A 17,859-nucleotide genomic window follows, 5' to 3' on the forward strand; every position below is an offset into this window, starting at 1 on the left:
TGCTTGAGAAAAAAACCTTTTTATTATTCAGCAAACATTGACAAGCAAGTATATACATCAGAGCTCCTGTGTAATCAGAAATGCAATACAATAAGCACAAGAGGCAACTACTGTATATCTTATTCTGAAAGTGTTAAAATGCACAGATAATATATATACTGTAATGTTATTAAGAAGTTATTGCTGTCACATTGTTCTGCAGGTCTATGGTACCCAAGTAGGTAAGCACTCTGCAAATCTGATCACTGGAGGAGATGCTCTGAAGTTCCCTGGTCAGCAAATAAAGAATCGACCAGAAATAACTGATCCTCTTGTCATGTTAATCTTGTAGGATCCCAGAAAAACAAGAATTCAAGTTATTCCTTATTATTTTGTAGTAGTTTAATCATATATAGGAATATATTTGTGTCACATATCTCTTTGTGCTTTGCAACTATATTTTCAGTGAACAGAACTCGGTATGTGTTTAGTCATTTGTGCAGGTACCTAGTTCAGCAAGTGATGACTGCACCCGACTGCTCCTACAACATTCATACTTGCTAATGTCCTTGCAGATTTCAGAGTCAAATTGGTTTCATGATGATGAGGACGGTGGCCTGGAGAAGTCATATAAAAGTTGCTCGAGGTGGATGCCGTTCTTCAAGCTCCCTGTATAAAGCTGTATTCTCCCTCTGCAGCTTCCATAGACGTTCACTCTGCATAGAAAGCTCCTGCATAAATAAAAGTATTTTTTATTACAGTACTAATACAAAATCTGTCTCCCAGCTTGCCCAAACACCACAGCTTCTAATGGACCCAAAGGCAAACTCTGCATTCTGCTACCAGTCCCTTAATGAATCTATCCAGAGATTCAGTATTTACCAATTCCTGCAGGCGTTGATATTCATAACTTTAATAGCCATAATGTACAAATTGCTTTAATCTCCTTCATTGGCAAAGGATTACACCATGTTACTGTTTAGGGCGTTTCCTTGAGTGACTTCCATTCTGACTCGGATGACTTATATAATTATAAACATTATTCATATCTACAAACCAAAATGTGCCAGGCTTTCATCATAATTTAAGTCCTCCATCAACATAATCCGCTTCCACTGTTTGAACCACTCACAGTTCAGGTATATTTTCTTTTTGTGTAACTGCGACCAAAGCTGAACCCTATATTACATATTTCTAAATAAAAGCATCACACCCAAATATATCATTATGCAGAGATTTATTAAAACAACTGACCTGACCATATATAGTGCATTTAGCAATATTTCACCAGGATACAATAAACAGGTATAGGGGTGGTCATAACTCATATGGGATGAAACCAAGATAAAGCTCTTGAAAACATGAAAAAGAAAATGTATTTTGGTCTCAACCATGAACATTTTTGGCACAAGTTATTAGTAATGTTGGTGTAAAAAACACACTCACCGCCGTTACTTTTTTATCCATTTTGTATGAGTTATGACCACCCCTATATAAAAGTAAAACATAGGCCATGTGACTAGAGGAACAACAGTATACCTGGAGCCAGTTGAAACCCTACTAGTTAAGGTTAAATTATTTTAAACATGTTTGAATTTTCAAGGCAAGCGTACATATTAATGGGGAAGTAAACCCCAAAATTCAAGAAAGATAAACCATAGCCATAGATTTTTTTTTTTTGGATTAAAACATTATGTCAATATATATAAGTATATTTGTAACAAGCCCTGTTCATTGAACTCATGTGAAAGAGGGGGTATACTGCCCCTTTAAGTCTGCTCCATCTCGTACACCCTGTTGTCTTCTTTGTTGCGCCCTACAATTTACCATATACTTACCTTGTTGAGAAGCTCATTTTGGTATTTAAGGGTGTTGAGAGTATCGCACATTGCTGTGGTGCAATCATGTCTTCGTGAAACCTATGGAAGCACAAAAAAAAGGCAGTTTCATAAAATGTGTAGAATAACTTTAGCAGAATGCCCAGTTAATAAAATATCCAAATAAACAATTATTAATCAAATAATATTCTAAGACATCGGATCTTATTTTTGAAAGCTTTAATTAGAAAATCTGTTTTTAAACACAAAACTGAAAACAAAATATAATGCAAGAACTTTTAACCTTTTCTGGGGGAGAAATGAGTTTACTCAGAAATCTGTTGACTTCCTGGATTTGAACCATCAGGGAAGAGCCAAGAAGCGGTGGAGGTGGCACCGTAGGTAAGTCCTAAGATAATGAATAAAAAAAAAAAGAAGAGCATACAAAAAGGAAAAAAAAGTAACTGCGGTGAGTGTGTGTTTTTTTTTCACATCAACATTACTAATAACCAAAAATGATCATGGTTGAGACCAAAATACATTTTCTTTTTCGTGTTTTCATAAGCTTTATCTTGCTTTCATCCCAGATAAATATAATCTAAGCCCAGAGCTATAAGTGAGCAGGGAGAGACTCAGGAAGTGATGTCACACCAAGCTAATACTGTAGCTCCTATCCTAAACAAACAGAGAGCTTCTAGAGCTATTTACTCAGGTATGGTAAAACATTCTACATAATAAATATAGCATTCTAGCTTGCACTATTGCAGCTAATCTATTGGCAATAAGACACCTCCGTAGCTTTCCTTCTCCTTTAAGGAGGGGTTGTCATTGCATCTACAGAGCGACTGCAGGACCTATTGCTCCCTCCACCATCACTATGTAATACTTTTTCAGAAGGGATGATGCAAATGTAACTAAATTGTCCAGAAGTGAAGCAGAAGTCAAAGTCTGTGTGTATTACCATGTCACACTGTAGTTTCTTGTGCTGTTCTGCTTCACGTAGTTTGTCTCTGTACCATTCCCGAGCTTTGTCCACTAATTGTAGCCCATCCAGCAAAGCATCTCGCTCCTGCTCTAATTCTTTCATACGACGGAGCTGTGAGAAATATTAACGGTTATCACCGAGATTCAGAATTGCATGGATTTACAGAGAGTTCATCTATCAACCTATAATGTTAATGAGAAAAGATGGGCAATAACAGAGAGAAGAGAGAGAAGTGGAATGATGAAAACATTTAACTATATCAAGGCAATTTTAGGGAAAAACATTTCCCAGCAGTAGAAGTTGGTTAGAACTAGGGGAGACAATATGAAGTTGGAGGAAGGAAACTAAATAAGGATATAAGGAAACACCTTCCTACAGAAATTGTTAATGACACACAATACTCCCTTCGCACATTTATGTGGTTTGGGGAAAATTCAAACACCCACAGAATAGACAAACATAATATATGGATACACCAGTTTCTTTCTACTTTCAGCTTTTATGTTTTACTTGTCCTGTTGTACCAGTTTGTGAAGCTTCTACACCAGGACATGACAAGTCAGTTTTGAAGATGGCACTGTTTATTTTATTCATATTTGGTTAATATGAGTTTTCTGCAAACATACTGCACTTGTATAAGATTGTTGTAATTACTTTTTATTTATCACATTAATTCAGCAGGATTTTTTGTGCTCTATATATCCACAGCATGGTTTTGACTTAAGAAAAAACAATATAAGAAAATGTAGAAATTCAAATTCAAAAAGACCAACTGAAATTAAGTCAAAGGTTTTTTTTTTGGTCGAATAGGTCCGTTTTCGATCGAATAGGATCGTTTTCGGCTGTATTAGAATCGTACGAATCGAAGTAATAGCGCATTCGATCGAATTCGAAACAAAGCTTTTCCCCAAAATAACTTAGATTTTTCAAAGTCCACCAATTGACTCCAAATGGGTTCTAGGAGGTCCCCCATAGGCTAAAACAGCAATTCGGCAGGTTTTATATGGTCGAACTCGAATTTTTAAAGAGACAGTACATGATAGATTTCGAATTTTTGAATTTTTTCAAATTCGAATCGAATTTGGACTATTCCCTAGTCGAAGTACACAAAAAAACCTAGAAATTCTAATTTTTTCCATTCGAAAATTCACTTTGACCTTTGATAAAACTGCCCCAAGGCTCATTTACTATATATATATATATATATCCACACTCATTTCTAAAAAAAAAAAAAAAGGTCAAATGGCCAGTGCAGCAGCAGCATCTAATCTGTCGATATTTCAGTCAAGATCACTATAAAGGTCCTAGAAGCTGGATGGAAACATCAACCATAATGCTTTAATAATGAATGAATAGTGTGCACCCTTTATTTATTTTATACAGACACACCACATACTTCACCCAGAAAGGTTTTTGTACTGCTCAAAACATAGTATTATCAGGTCCAGTGAGTGCTGTTTTTTCTTTAGGTTGTATACTATATGACCAGGCACCTGCAGAGCCAGAACTAGGGGTGGGTGGAAAATGGATGCACCACTTCTCCCTGCCTTTCCCTTGTTTTCATCCATCTGAAACTGAGTTTTAGTGCATGAATCACACAGGGGGTTGGTGTGTGCTGCAATTTAGGCTATGCGTTGTGGAATGTGCAGTGCTGGCACTCATATACATAAATGGCCAAAAATAATCAGACACACTTTTAGACAAAGTCATCTTAGCACTCTATCTAAAATGCACCATCCTCAGTGGAAACACTCACTGTTGAATTCCAGCAGCAATGTTAGGAAATACCACCTCTCTCCATTCTTTTCGATTTGATTTTTAATGGTGTATTTATCTATTGTTGAGCTTATTTATCATCAGCCTTTGATAAATACACCTTTAGAAATCCCATAGAAATGAATGGAGAGAGAGGCAGTATTTCATTCTGCAGACTGTGGAGATCTCTAACGTCACTCTTTGATAAATCTACCCCTAAGTGTCCCGTCCAGCAACACTGACCTAAACCTGCAAAGTAGTGCAGCGGAGCTCAGGGCACCATATTTGGTCCTGTTAAAGGGTTTGTTCACCTTTGAGATAACTTTTAATATGATGTAGACCAGGAGTGCCCATACTTTACTAATATGGGGTCTACTTTTAGTGATGTTGTCCTATTATGATTAACATCCATAAAAGCATATTAATTAAATATTACATTGATTTATGAGATTATTTATATTGCTATATTTAACAAACACCCATTTCTTATGTAACCTTAACAGAATATCCAATGAACTCAGTACAAGCAGACGGCACTTCTGGGGTAGGATTTATTGGGGTTACTGCTGTAAAACCTTACGCGTTTCGGGAGTAAATCCCTTAATCATATGATTAAGGGATTTACTCCCGAAACGCGTAAGGTTTTACAGCAGTAACCACAATAAATCCTACCCCAGAAGTGCCGTCTGCTTGTACTGAGTTCATTGGATGTATGCAGTTGGGACACTGTTTGACAGAGCACCTGGCCAGGAGCAGCGGTGAGCAGTAGCGGTCCCTTTCTTTGCCTTCTACTTAACAGAATATCTATCTGAATGAAAAGCATGAAACAGGAGGGTAATTTAGACAAATTGTTTGTTGACAATGTCTAGAGATCTACTGATCACCAGCTAAAGGTCTACTGGTAGATCCCGATCTACCTTTTGGGCACCCCTGATGTAGACAGTGATATTCTGAGACAATTTGCAATTGGTTTTCATTTTTTATTATTTGTGGTTTTTGGGTTTCATTCAGCAGTTCTCCAGTTTGCAAAATCAGCAATCTGGTTGCTAGGGTCCAAATTACCCTAACAACCATGCACTGATATGAATAAGAGACTGAAATATTAATAGGAGAGGACCTGAATAAAACAATGAGTAATAAAAAGTAACAACAACAATACATTTGTAGCCTTACATGGCATTTGTTTTTTAGATGGGGTCAAAGACCCCAATTTGAAAGTTGGAAAGAATCAGAAGAAGGGAAATTATTTTAAAAAAAGATACAAAATAAAAGACAAGAACAATTGAAAAGTTGCTTAGAATTGGCCATTCTATGACATATTAAAAGTTTCCTTAAAGGTAAACCACCCCTTTACAGCTTTAATGACATTCTTCACAAATGTGTGCTTCCTACTTTTCACAGTTTGGGAAAATTTTTATTTCACATCAATAATGCCATCAATAATGACAAATTGAGGTCAATACAGAATGGGTTTCCTGAGATGGGAGTGGAAAAACTTGCACAAAGCCCCAACCTACCAAGCTGAACACCTGTGGCATGAATTGGAACACTGACTGTGAGCCAGGTCTCATCATCAGCACCCAATCTAACTAATGGCTAATTGCAAGTAAATCCTAATTATAATTTTTGCATAGTTGAGTGGGAAACCTTCCCAGAATAGTAGCAGATGTTCTACAACAAAGGGAGGACAATTCATTAATACCCTTGGTATGAAAATGAGATGTTGGACAGGCAAACATTCAGATACGTTTGGCCATATAGTGTATACTGTATATAGTGTATATATGCACATCTGTGTATATATGCACATGCACATCTGTCTCTGCTCAAGATATTGCTGAGCACTTCAAAAACAAAATTGAAGGGACATTACACTACACAACCCCCTAGACTTCCACCACCCTCCCTCGACACTCCTCAGTCACTCCTGTGCTCCTTCACCCCAGTCACTGATGAGGAAGTCTCAAAGCTTTTGGCCTCTTCTCACCTTACCATCTGCCCGCTTGATCCAATTCCCTCAAAACTTCTCCGCAATACCAATCCTTGTCTAATCAAAGCCTATTTAATCTTTTGCTCTCAATTGGACTGTTTCATTTTCAACTAAAACATACTCTTGTCACCCCCATTCTGAAAAAAACCCTCTCTTGATTCTTCCAATCTTGACAACCTCCGACCTATCTCTCTGCTACCTTTCATCTCTAAACTACTTGAGCGCCTAGTCTACAAACGTTAACCTCATTCATCTCTGACAATAACCTGCTGGACCCCTACAATCTGGTTTTAAGCCACAACACTCCACTGCCCTGACTCGACTAACTAATGACCTTTTAACCGCTAAAGCCAACAATTGTTTCTCACTACTAATACTGCTTGTTCTCCCTCTCCTCCTCCAGTCCCTCCATTCGCTTGGCCTTCGTTACACAGCCTTGTCCTGGTTCTCTTCTTACATCACCAATCGTTCCTTCAGTGTCTCCTACAACGGAGTAACATCTTCTCCCCTACCTCTTTCTGTTGGGGTTCCTCAAGGCTCTGTCCTGGGACCATTACTATTCTCCCTCTATACTTCCTCCCTCGGCAAATTAAACAACTCGTATGGTTTCCACTACCACCTCTATGCTGACGATACTCAGATCTATCTCTCATCTCCTGATCTCAACCCAGAACTCCTAACTCGCGTCTCCTCCTGCCTGTCCGCTATCTCTACCTGGATGTCACAACGCTACCTTAAATTAAACCTCTCTAAAACTGAAATGGTTCTCTTTCCTCCAACTAACACCAGTAACATCCCGGAAGTATCCATCATAGCTAACAATTCCACTATCATCCCCTCTCCCCAGGCCCGGTGCCTTGGGGTTATCCTAGATTTTGCCCTGTCATTCACTCCTCATATCCAGTCACTTATTAAATCATGTCACTTCCACCTAAGGAACATATCCAAAATACGATCATTTATCACCCAAGATGCTGCCAAAATTCTTATTCACTCTCTCGTCATATCACGTCTAGACTACTGTAACGCTCTTTTAATTGGCCTTCCCCTCCAGAGTCACCTCTCCAGTTCATAATGAACTTTGCTACGAGGCTCATACACCTCAGCAACCGCTCCTCCTCTGCCTCGACATTCTGTCAATCCCTAGATTGGCTTCCGCTACCTTTCAGAATCAAATTCAAATGAATGACCCTGACATTCAAAGCACTTCATAACTCTGCCCCACCCTACATCTCTGAACTCATCTCTATATACTCACCCAACCGCTTATTACGCTCCTATACTGAACTGCTACTCAACTCTTCTCTCATTACCTCCTCACATGCTCGCATTCAAGACTTTCCTCTGGAACTTTCTCCCACGGTCTGTCCGACTTTCTCCCAACCTTTCTGTTTTCAAGAAATTTCTTAAAACGCACTTCTCTCGAGAAGCCTACCCTCACTCTGCTTACCTACCATATGCAACACCACATACAGTACCACATTTCTCACCCACTTTATTCAATCTTGCCCACTCCCACACCTTGTGTATTACTCCCTTCCCTTAAGAGTGTATGCTCTTTTGCATAGGGCCTTCATCACCTTTTGTACCGGTATTGATTGTGATGTATGTAACTCCATATGTACATAATTCATGTGATTTAGTTGTATAATCACATTTACTTAACAGTGCTACGCAATATGTTGGTGCTATATAAATACATGTTAATAATAATAATAGTAAGTAGCAGACCTCACTCACAGCATTTGCAAACTCTTATTTCTTTGTCTACATTACATCACTTTGCCCCTCCCTGAGGAAACTGCAACACATCAAAAGAAAACAAGGTTATGATTTACACTCCCATGAGTGTGATCTCTTATTTAGCACAAGTGTTCTCCATAGAACCTGGAATCCGAGTTAGTGTCTTATATTAAGAGAGAGCATGCCTTTTGGAATGTTTATATACAGTATGCATATGTATGTGGTTCACTAAAGGGCATTCAATAAACATTGAGCCAAAATGGAGTGACTATTCAACAAATAATTAATATTCCTGTAACTAATAATTATAGCTCTGGAAAAAAAAGTGACATGACCCATGAGATTTACTCTGATTCTAGATTCAATGGCTGGATTCTGCTTTTTATTACACAATTAACCATTTGTTATTGGCAATTGTACATACTGGGAACATTTTTGGGATGACACAATGCTGGGATATCATTTGGATACATGCAAGGACAAATCCAGGGACACAGACTTTCTTTATATTTTGTCACCACCTAGATATTTAGTTCCTTCTTATATGGGTGAATCAGTTCCAGACATGGTCAGTGTTTGATTCCTTCCCTATTTATGAATTTACTCTTCCTATATTTCAGAGGTGTTTTGTTTGTTCATCAGGGACTGACTGACTGAAGTAACTATTTATAGTATCTAACAACATGTATGATGATGCAGGATCAGACTGGAACATTGGGGGTCCACTGGGTTCCAAACTTCTGGGGCCCCCGCGCGCATGTGCAAACACCGGCACGCATGCGAGAACGCCATCGGCCAGTGCCACACATCATTTTTTGGGGGGCCAGCCGAATGGGAGAGGGAGTCAGCGGAAGCCCATGAGGGCGGGGGCCCCACCAGGTTTTTTCCTGCTGTCCTGCCGGCCATGATGGCCTTAATGGCAGTTAATTGCCTAATAATTCAGAGAGATTAGACAGCCTTATGCTCCATAGCAGAGGTAGTGAGACACTCTTCAGAGAATATGCTTACTGTGCTGCATTTCCCATTTTGAGTGATGTGCAGTTAGTGATTGTCTGCCTGTGACTCACAGGGACCAATTTACCATCTCTATCCCACCTCCCTTAGGCTGGCAGAATCATTTAGCCCCACCCTCCCTGTGTTATGTTAGATTCTGAAACCTGAAGTGCAGCTGCATTCCAGAGAATCTGGGCTCCAGAATCCATCTCTTCAACATGGAACATTGTGAGGGAGGGGTTGAATGATTCTGGCAAGTCAGTCAGGAAAAAGTTCTTTCTCGTTAGCGGCAGACTATCACGTTTTTCTCTCAGCCTGAGGAATCTTGTATGACTGTTTAGTTCAAATAACGTCTATGTACTTTTTTTTTTAACCTAAGCCCAACTACACCAGTTCTTTTCAGCTCTATTGGACAGATTTGCTAAGAAATGTTAATACTGAATCCAGAACAGTATGGAACACTTTTATGGAAAACTCCTAATGACTTCTCAGTCTCGGCATAAAGCAGTAAAATACATTGGAAAAAATGCTGTTTTTCATAGTGTTTTTTTTTAATTCTGTTGAACCTTTTCCCATTTCCCATGGAACAACGTACTAGAAGTAACAGTATTGGTTAAATATAGTAATCCATAGTAAGGTAGCATGTAGTGGTAGTCTGTGTGAGACTTCAGCACCAAACACATAGATTGTGAAGCTGTAGTTTTATTGTTATTCTTTTGTTTTATTGCTATCTTTCTATACAGACCCTGTACTATTAATTTTTTATGACTTCGTATCTATTTACAGTAAATAAGCCCTAACAATCACAATCCAATTGCGAGCTTACAAAAAAAAAACCCACAAAAAATATTAGATGGTCACACACCCTCTGGCAGTGCATGTGATCTCTGCCCAGCCCAATGCTGAGGGGGTGCCTAAACTGCTGACGAGCAAAAGAACAAACATTTTAACCATAAATATTTTGAAATATATTTTAGTTGCAAAAATTATACCAATTGTATAGGACTTCATTAGTCCAAAAGAGGACAACCTCTTTAAGGTTTGCTACATGGCTTCCTAATTGTTCAGTGTTCTCTAAAATAGAGGTTTCCTTTCTCTGGCCATAGCAGGCTTATTAGTTAGAAGTGAATATAAAGCAATATAATTATGCTAGTACAGGTATGAGATCCCTTATGTTTACAATTTTTTTTTTTTTAATTATTGATTTTTCTCAATAATAATAATAAAATACATTTCACTTGATGGTAACTAAATTGCATTAATCAATATTCTCTAATGTTTAAAAGGTATTTAGCAGGAAATCCTGCTATAATAGTATCGGTAGAGTATATGGCATGAGTTAAAAAAAAAGCCTTGATAAACAATGCTTAGTTTTAATATTTAGGGGGCATAGGATAGATGGGCTGCTTTCTATGGCCCAAAAATATAACTTTCAAGATCTTCTGGCAAGTCTCTCCTTCTTATACTGTAAAACCTTGTCCTAGAGTACTTGATGCGCATGTACACCAATATCAAGCACCCCAAGAAGGAAATCACTTTTACAAAGTACAATAATTTGCTAAAAAAAGGAGTCTACTGGAGATGGCTTTCCTTTTGGATACTTCTGTATAATGGGTTTCCAGATAATGGATCCCATAACTGTACTCACCCCACACCTGACATATAAAATGCAGGGAACCTTGTCAGTTTTTATATCTGTACCTCACTGTGAGAAAGGGGTACACTACAGAAAGACACATTTGCACCTGGGCAGGAACCTTTAGCAACCAATCAGTGATTAGCTTTTTTCAGACATCTGCAGGTAAAATTATTAAAGCAAACAGTTGGTTTGGTAGCAGTGGATTGGATTGGTTGCCATGGGTTACTGCTCAGGTGCAAATTTGGCTAGTGTTTTTAAATGAACCCCAATGTGATATACAGTAAAAAAAAAAAAGGACACCAGGTAAAATAAAGAGAAAGAAAGCAAACTATGCACGGACAAGATCCAGACATACTATATGAGGGATAAAGATATAGCCAATAAAGTTATCAGATAGTTGCAAAATAAACAGATACAGAAAAGGAATTCTTATAACTAGGGACTCACCCATAAGTAGAAAGTCAAGGCCTCTCTGCTGCTTTGCAGGGGGAGGATGAGAATGGTGTAAGCTGCTTCTACAGCCATGGAGCATGTGGGAAAACTAGGTATATTTGTGTCCGCATATGATTCATGTATTTATGAATGTCTTCTCATTTATAAATGTGTATGTGTCTGTTTAAATTTCTCTGTCAAGTGTGTTGCCATGTTTCTCAGTTTCTGTAAGTTAATGCAAAAATGTGTTCAATGTGTTCAAACAAATCAGCTTATAAATATATATGTATGTGTATCAGTAGAGAAGGTTCAGTCTGATACGAATGTCTGTCTTATTATGCTGGTTATATCACTTGTTTACACCTATGCACTTCATCCTTATGAGCAGGTCACCGACTGACTCTTGGCTGTATATGTGGCTTCCCTGTGGGAATGTATAGGTGGGTCTAATTAGGCTTTTAAACTTTAAGATATTCCCACCCTCGTGTCTCCACCCCTCTCTCTGTTCAGTCCCTTTTCTGCTCCAGTCTTTCTCATTCACTCACGTATAGTATCCGGTTTCTGAACATACTGGCTTTGATTTCAGCCTTCACCTGTCCCTCCTCTCTGAATTCCCAATTGTCGTACCACCTTACCTCTATGTTGTGAAAATATACTCTGTCCTTTTCTTGATACTGTCTCCTTGACCTTCTCTTCCTCTCTTGCATTTAATGTACCCTACCTCTCTGCCTGTTTAATGCTCCCTCCACCTGTTTTTGCTGATTTGCTGATTTCTTTTCTCTTGATTGTGGTTTGCCTTTAATGTGTCTCTCCCCGCTTAGGAAAGCCGCACTGACTTGTCTGCCTGTTGCTCTCAAACAGCAATCCCATGTGAATAGAGAAGGTATGTGAACTGACACTCCCTCTTCTCTCTCATTCAATCACCCTCTCCCTCACCCCTCCTTCATCCCTCTTTTACAGCCTGTCCATCAAACTTTGCCTTTATTTATCCATTTATTACCCCTCTCTTGAGGTACAGAGGAAAATCGGAGTAAGAAAACAGCAAAGAAAGCATGGAAAGGCAAATAAAATGGCATAATGGAGGCGTAAACAACAAAAAGGCAGTAGCTTGGGGAGTAAGTGGTGCTAGGCAGGTGCCAGACGAGGCTGCTTTGTTAGTAACACTTTCTGTTAGTGGAAAATATTAAACAGTTCCCATCCCTGATGCCTGGGACAAAGACAACATAACAATGTTCCAGGCAATTATAATATGTGAATCAGAAATATATGCCCCAAAAATTCTGACATTTCCCAAATGTATCTCAAAATCAAAAGAATCAGATTTATGAAATCAGGAGAGAGAAGGATCAAGATTTCTGGGACAGAATAATGGATGGTGAATCCAGAACCACAGAAAGGACAGAATTACTAGAAATGCAGGTATTTCCAAACCCAAAAAGCATATTGCATCCCAGGCAATAGGCATAATTCATATGACAATTCAGAAAACATTCCCTTGGCACATTGTTTTTCACTAATACAGTCTGGAATTGGAACTGAGATAAAAAGGGAACTATACTGCAATTGAAAATCTGCAGAAAATAAGTAATCACATAAAGCAGCTACAATATATGCATTATTTAATAGTATATAGCAGAGGTTCAGTTTTATATTGAAATGTATAAAAATCCAGAACCATAAATATTTATAAACGTGATTAGGTGATCAAGTGTATTGCTAGTCCAGATTGAACAAGAACAACATGATTCAAATTTCAGTGGTAATCCACGAAAGGAATGCTGAAGATGGAATGAGCCAGATTGTAATACAAATCCAGATCTAGCTTTATCAGTACTACAGAGCCAATTGCATTGCAGCTATTAATACCGTATTGTAATCGATGGCACTGGTAAGTGTGTGACGGCGTGCTCGCTGCTCCTGGTGCATGTGTCGCAGGGTGTTGGTAACATCATTATTGATACTGTGGGACCTCGTGACACCTTTAATACCTAGAACAAGAGCACGGGTTCATATTAGATAATACCAAGCCTTTCATACATTTTTATAAATAATATGTCAACCTTCTTTCAATAGTAATGAAAACATGTTGGTAGTGAATAGATGGCAAACACAGTGCTATCTACATAAGAGATCACTTAAGAAAGAAAGTTATATCTGTGGGGGATTTAAATGGGCAAATCACTGGCCTCCCAAAGTGGTTTTCTTACAAGGAGGTTGAGACTTGATACTGTGACCCTTTGAGTAATTTATTTTTCACTCCCTCCATCTGCTCTTATTTTCTAAAGCAACATCTGTTCAGCTTCATTGTGAAAGTTCTCACCGGGGTTCAGCATACATGGCATTTCACAGTCATATGAGCCATCTAGAATTCATGGATGAACTAAAACTACAAAGTAAATTGCTAAAACAAGTATCCCAAGGCTAGAGTTAATTTAATAAGAGCCATGTGCACTCAGATTAGAGAGAACTATATAACCATTTGGATCTCTTGGGGTTGCACATGGTAAAAATGCACGTGGGGCTCATTTATAAATAGTGGACAAATGTGTACCGAGGCAATAACCCATAGCAACCAATCAGAGGTTAGATTTTTCCATCCAGCTGTAGGCAGAACAATAAAAGCAAACTTTCAGTTAGTTATCATGGGTTAAACCCAGGTGCAAATTTACCCAGTGCTTATAAATGAGCCCTATTTGAGGCTCATTTAATAGCACTGGGCACGTTTGCACATGGGTAGTAACCCATAACAGACAACCAGTGACTAGCCCTTTTCAGTCAGTTGCAGGTTGAACAATGAAAGCAAACATCTGATTGGTTACCATGAGCTACTGCCCAGGTGCAAATGGGCCCACTGTTTATAAATGAGCCTTGTATGATCATTCCCTCTAGATTATTGGGAAATTTCATTATTATTCAATTTCTTTTACTAAAAAATCTGCATATTAAGGGTCGTGTTCTTATAAAATCCCTAGAATGGTCCAGTATTAAGTTTATTTACTATATGACAATGATTTGACTTGTCACTCTGTTACAGTCAAAGGTTAATGGTACATGATATATGTTGACTAGTGATGTGTGGGATGACCCAAAACCCACAGTGACCAGCGGGTTGACCACCTTTTGGGTTGGTTTGGTTTGAAATTTGTCCAACCATTGCGGCTTAGGGTTGGATGCAGGTCAGACTGGGGGAGTACACTCCTACACTGCTTTCATCTATTCCCTGTCTTGGAACCAGAGGTGTGCACAAAATTAAAGATAAGGTGCCTCGGTATGGATTGGGTGCAGGTCCTACAGTGGCAACATATTGTGAATTAGGGTCAGGTGTGGGTTAAAGTTTTGTGGGTTAGGGTTTTCATGGTTGTGCATCAAGTTTTTCCTGACACGCTCATCACTAATGTTCACCCCTGCTGTTATTAAGCTAAGAGAACAGATGCTCCTACTGTCACCTCTTCCCACAGAGATGTAAGGCCTCATTTACAAATTCTACAAGCACAAATGCTGGAGCACAAAGGGGCATCCCCAGAGCACTATGGGATTGCTGTGCATAATGCACTGTGATTGTCTCAACACGTGGACCACTATTTCACATGAATATAGTTAGCACTGAACTGTATATTTCACCCTGAATGATATACATGGTGGGAGGGGGCAAAATGTGACAGCCACGTACATCTCACCCCTCCTCATGATTACAGTCCTGCTACATGGAGCCCTGTATTCATGGGAAAGTTGCAGATTTTTGCATTCCATTCTGCAGAGCAGGCAGAGTGAGGCAGGAAGAAACGTGTAAAACAATTGATGCGTTTTGTGATTTGCACGCTACTCCATGTGACAGAATGTTCCATGTGCCATATCCCTTAGATAATACAAGTTATTTGCAATAAAATAATGTGACTGATATTGGCATTTAGCTTGCATTCATAGTAAATTATTGCTTGTTCCAATGAAAGTGCTCTGTGTTGTGCAAGATAATAATAATCCTTTTGGTTACCTCTTTCTCCTTCCCTTAACTCGCTAGTATTTATTTTAGCCTGCAGATTACTCACAGACAGATGGTGCAGATTAAAGCTTGTTACAATACAGAGCTGTAAAAGAACGGGCATGTAGGTTAAACAGTTTGAAGAGACAGAAATACAGTGAGCCACAATGCAAACAAAAATGTTTGAGTTCATAAAAATGCCTGAAAACAGTAGCAAGAGCTTATTGGAAAAAAAGACAATAAAAAAAAACAAGTGTGAAATGAAGGGTAATATAATTAAGACAATTTATAACTGATTGCATTATAAATTCTCACTAGCAGTAAAGCCCAAAAGAAAATTGTCCCTCGGACTCACCTCTTTTTTTCCTTGTGTCTGTCTCTTGGGATTCTCCTGCCCTTAGTGCCTGTGTAAGACCTCTCACCAGTCGAGGGAAGCTTAGGTAGCCACCACTAGATGCTGTGGCATCCCTTAATGCCTGGGGGACACAGGAAAGGATGCTGGGGCCTGCCCACAAATTCTCAATGTCCTGCACATGTACCTGTCCGCCCCCTTCCTCCTCCAGGATCCGGTACAAAATTCGAAGATTGTGAAGGAATCCCCGAGATGGGCAGGATTGCAGAGAGGGACATGGGACTGAGGTGGAGAAGGAGGAAGGCATAGAAGGAAGAGTTGGAGCAGGTGGACAAGGAAGGAGCAGAGAGCTCATAATAACCTTGTTACTTACTCTTTTATCTATCTGGATTCCTGTGCCTATTGCCCTTACTATGTTTCAGAATTTTCTAAAGATATGTAAAATGCTGTTATGGATAACTCTCTACTACTGCTACTGAGCAGTGCATATTAGCATTCTCTATTGCAATTTTTTGCCTATTTCTCATCTATTCATTGTGCCAACCTAACATTTCTCTCTCACTAATATTATTCTGACTATGCCCTGAATTCTAGTTCTCATTTAACCCTACAATTGTCTAACTGACTTCTGCTGAGATATTCCCAATATTTTCCCTGTTTCTTTTGATATCTCTTCTACTAGTTTTTCATTTCACTTGACTTTTACAGTTGCTTTCCACCTATGGCATACTTTCTGTCCCTCCCCTTTCTGTGTGATATTTTCTCTTTCTATACTTACACTGTCCACTTTCCCTTTCTATCAAATCTCCTCGCTCGTATCCCTCTCTTCTGTGCTGCTGTCTCTCCACTCCAATAACTCTCTCTCACTAGTGTCTCACACGCTGTCCCGCATTCTTCCTTTCATGTCTTTCCGTCTCTTGGTTCGTATGCAGCCGTCTCTCTCTTCCCTCCCTCTATGTATAATCTCTCTGTGATTCTTGCTAAGTCTCTGCTTCTCTCTCAGTTGCATGCTTTTCCTCTTTCACTGGTAAGAAACATTGTCACATCTGTGATGTCTCTTTAGACATAAAGGACTGGGGCAGTAAGAACCAGAGATGTTCTGCTCTCTTGGTCCTTTGTCTCACCACTCCACCCCCAGTGTCCCCTCTCCCCTTTGTCTCCCTTGCCCTCCTCCCGCATACATTGCCATTCCAGTCCTTTCACCTGTCAGTTTTTCAGCAAGCATGCATAACCAACCACTTTTTCTCAAACAGTGCTTATTTTAAATATATAAAGATATATGAATGTATTCATGTAAATATTTTTGTTTATCAATTTTACATATATATTGAATCAAAGGAAGTTTTGTGCACAGATAACAAAGTTAACAATCACAATACAGAATACAATACAGACAAACAAAGACCAGAGAGCCAAATAAGTGAGAGATAATAGGTTGTTGCACTGAGGTCCTGCCCCATGACCTCAGGATTTCATGTGCTTTGCATGTTACAGTTACACACAAAATACTTTGCAGTGTTTTTAGTAACATGCAGGTGCAAGAGAGAAAACTCACACAAAGCCTTTGTGGCAGCTGTCATGGGTCAGGGGTGAAGCTTCTCATTAACAATCCGACCATGGACTCTGCATGCACTGTACTGACTTCATATATAATGTACTTGGGGGAGTATATCATTTTCTGCACTTCACAGCTTTGCACAGTCAGGACTATTGAGCTTTATGAAATGATTACTGGCATCTCTCTTGCACTTAAAGGAAAACTATACCCCCAAAATGAATACTTAAGCAACAGATAGTTTATATCAAATTGAATGACATATTAAAGAATCTTACCAAACTGGAATATATATTTACATAAATATTGCCCTTTTACATCTCTTGCCTTGAACCACCATTTCGTGACTCTATCTGTGCTGCCTCAGAGATCACCTGACCAGAAATACTACAACACTAACTGTAACAGGAAGAAGTGAGGAAGCAAAAGGCAGAACTCTGTCTGTTAATTGGCTCATGTGACCTTACATGTGGTTTGTATGTGAGTACAGTGAATCTTACGATCTCAGGGGGTGGCCCTTATTTTTTAAAATGGCAATTTTCTATTTACGATTACCCAATGGCACATACTACTAGAAAAGTATATTGTTATGATAATGGTTCATTTACATGAAGCAGGGTTTTACATATGAGCTGTTTTA

General features: G+C 38.9%; 1 protein-coding gene across 1 annotated transcript; it reads right to left on the reverse strand.

Moving 5' to 3' along the window:
* On the reverse strand, positions 1-16,767 carry LOC108698571 (suppressor APC domain-containing protein 2). Its single transcript, XM_041572894.1, has 6 exons — positions 15,668-16,767; positions 13,200-13,321; positions 2,758-2,892; positions 2,101-2,205; positions 1,818-1,898; positions 1-710 (listed from the first exon to the last, which is right to left on the reverse strand). Exons 1-6 carry the CDS (start codon positions 16,017-16,019, stop codon positions 606-608), a joined length of 900 nt encoding a protein of 299 aa, XP_041428828.1. The 5' UTR covers positions 16,020-16,767; the 3' UTR covers positions 1-605.
* Positions 16,768-17,859: the final 1,092 nt, after the last annotated feature.

Source organism: Xenopus laevis, chromosome 8L (genome assembly GCF_017654675.1).
Source record: "Xenopus laevis strain J_2021 chromosome 8L, Xenopus_laevis_v10.1, whole genome shotgun sequence".
NCBI lineage: Eukaryota > Metazoa > Chordata > Amphibia > Anura > Pipidae > Xenopus > Xenopus laevis.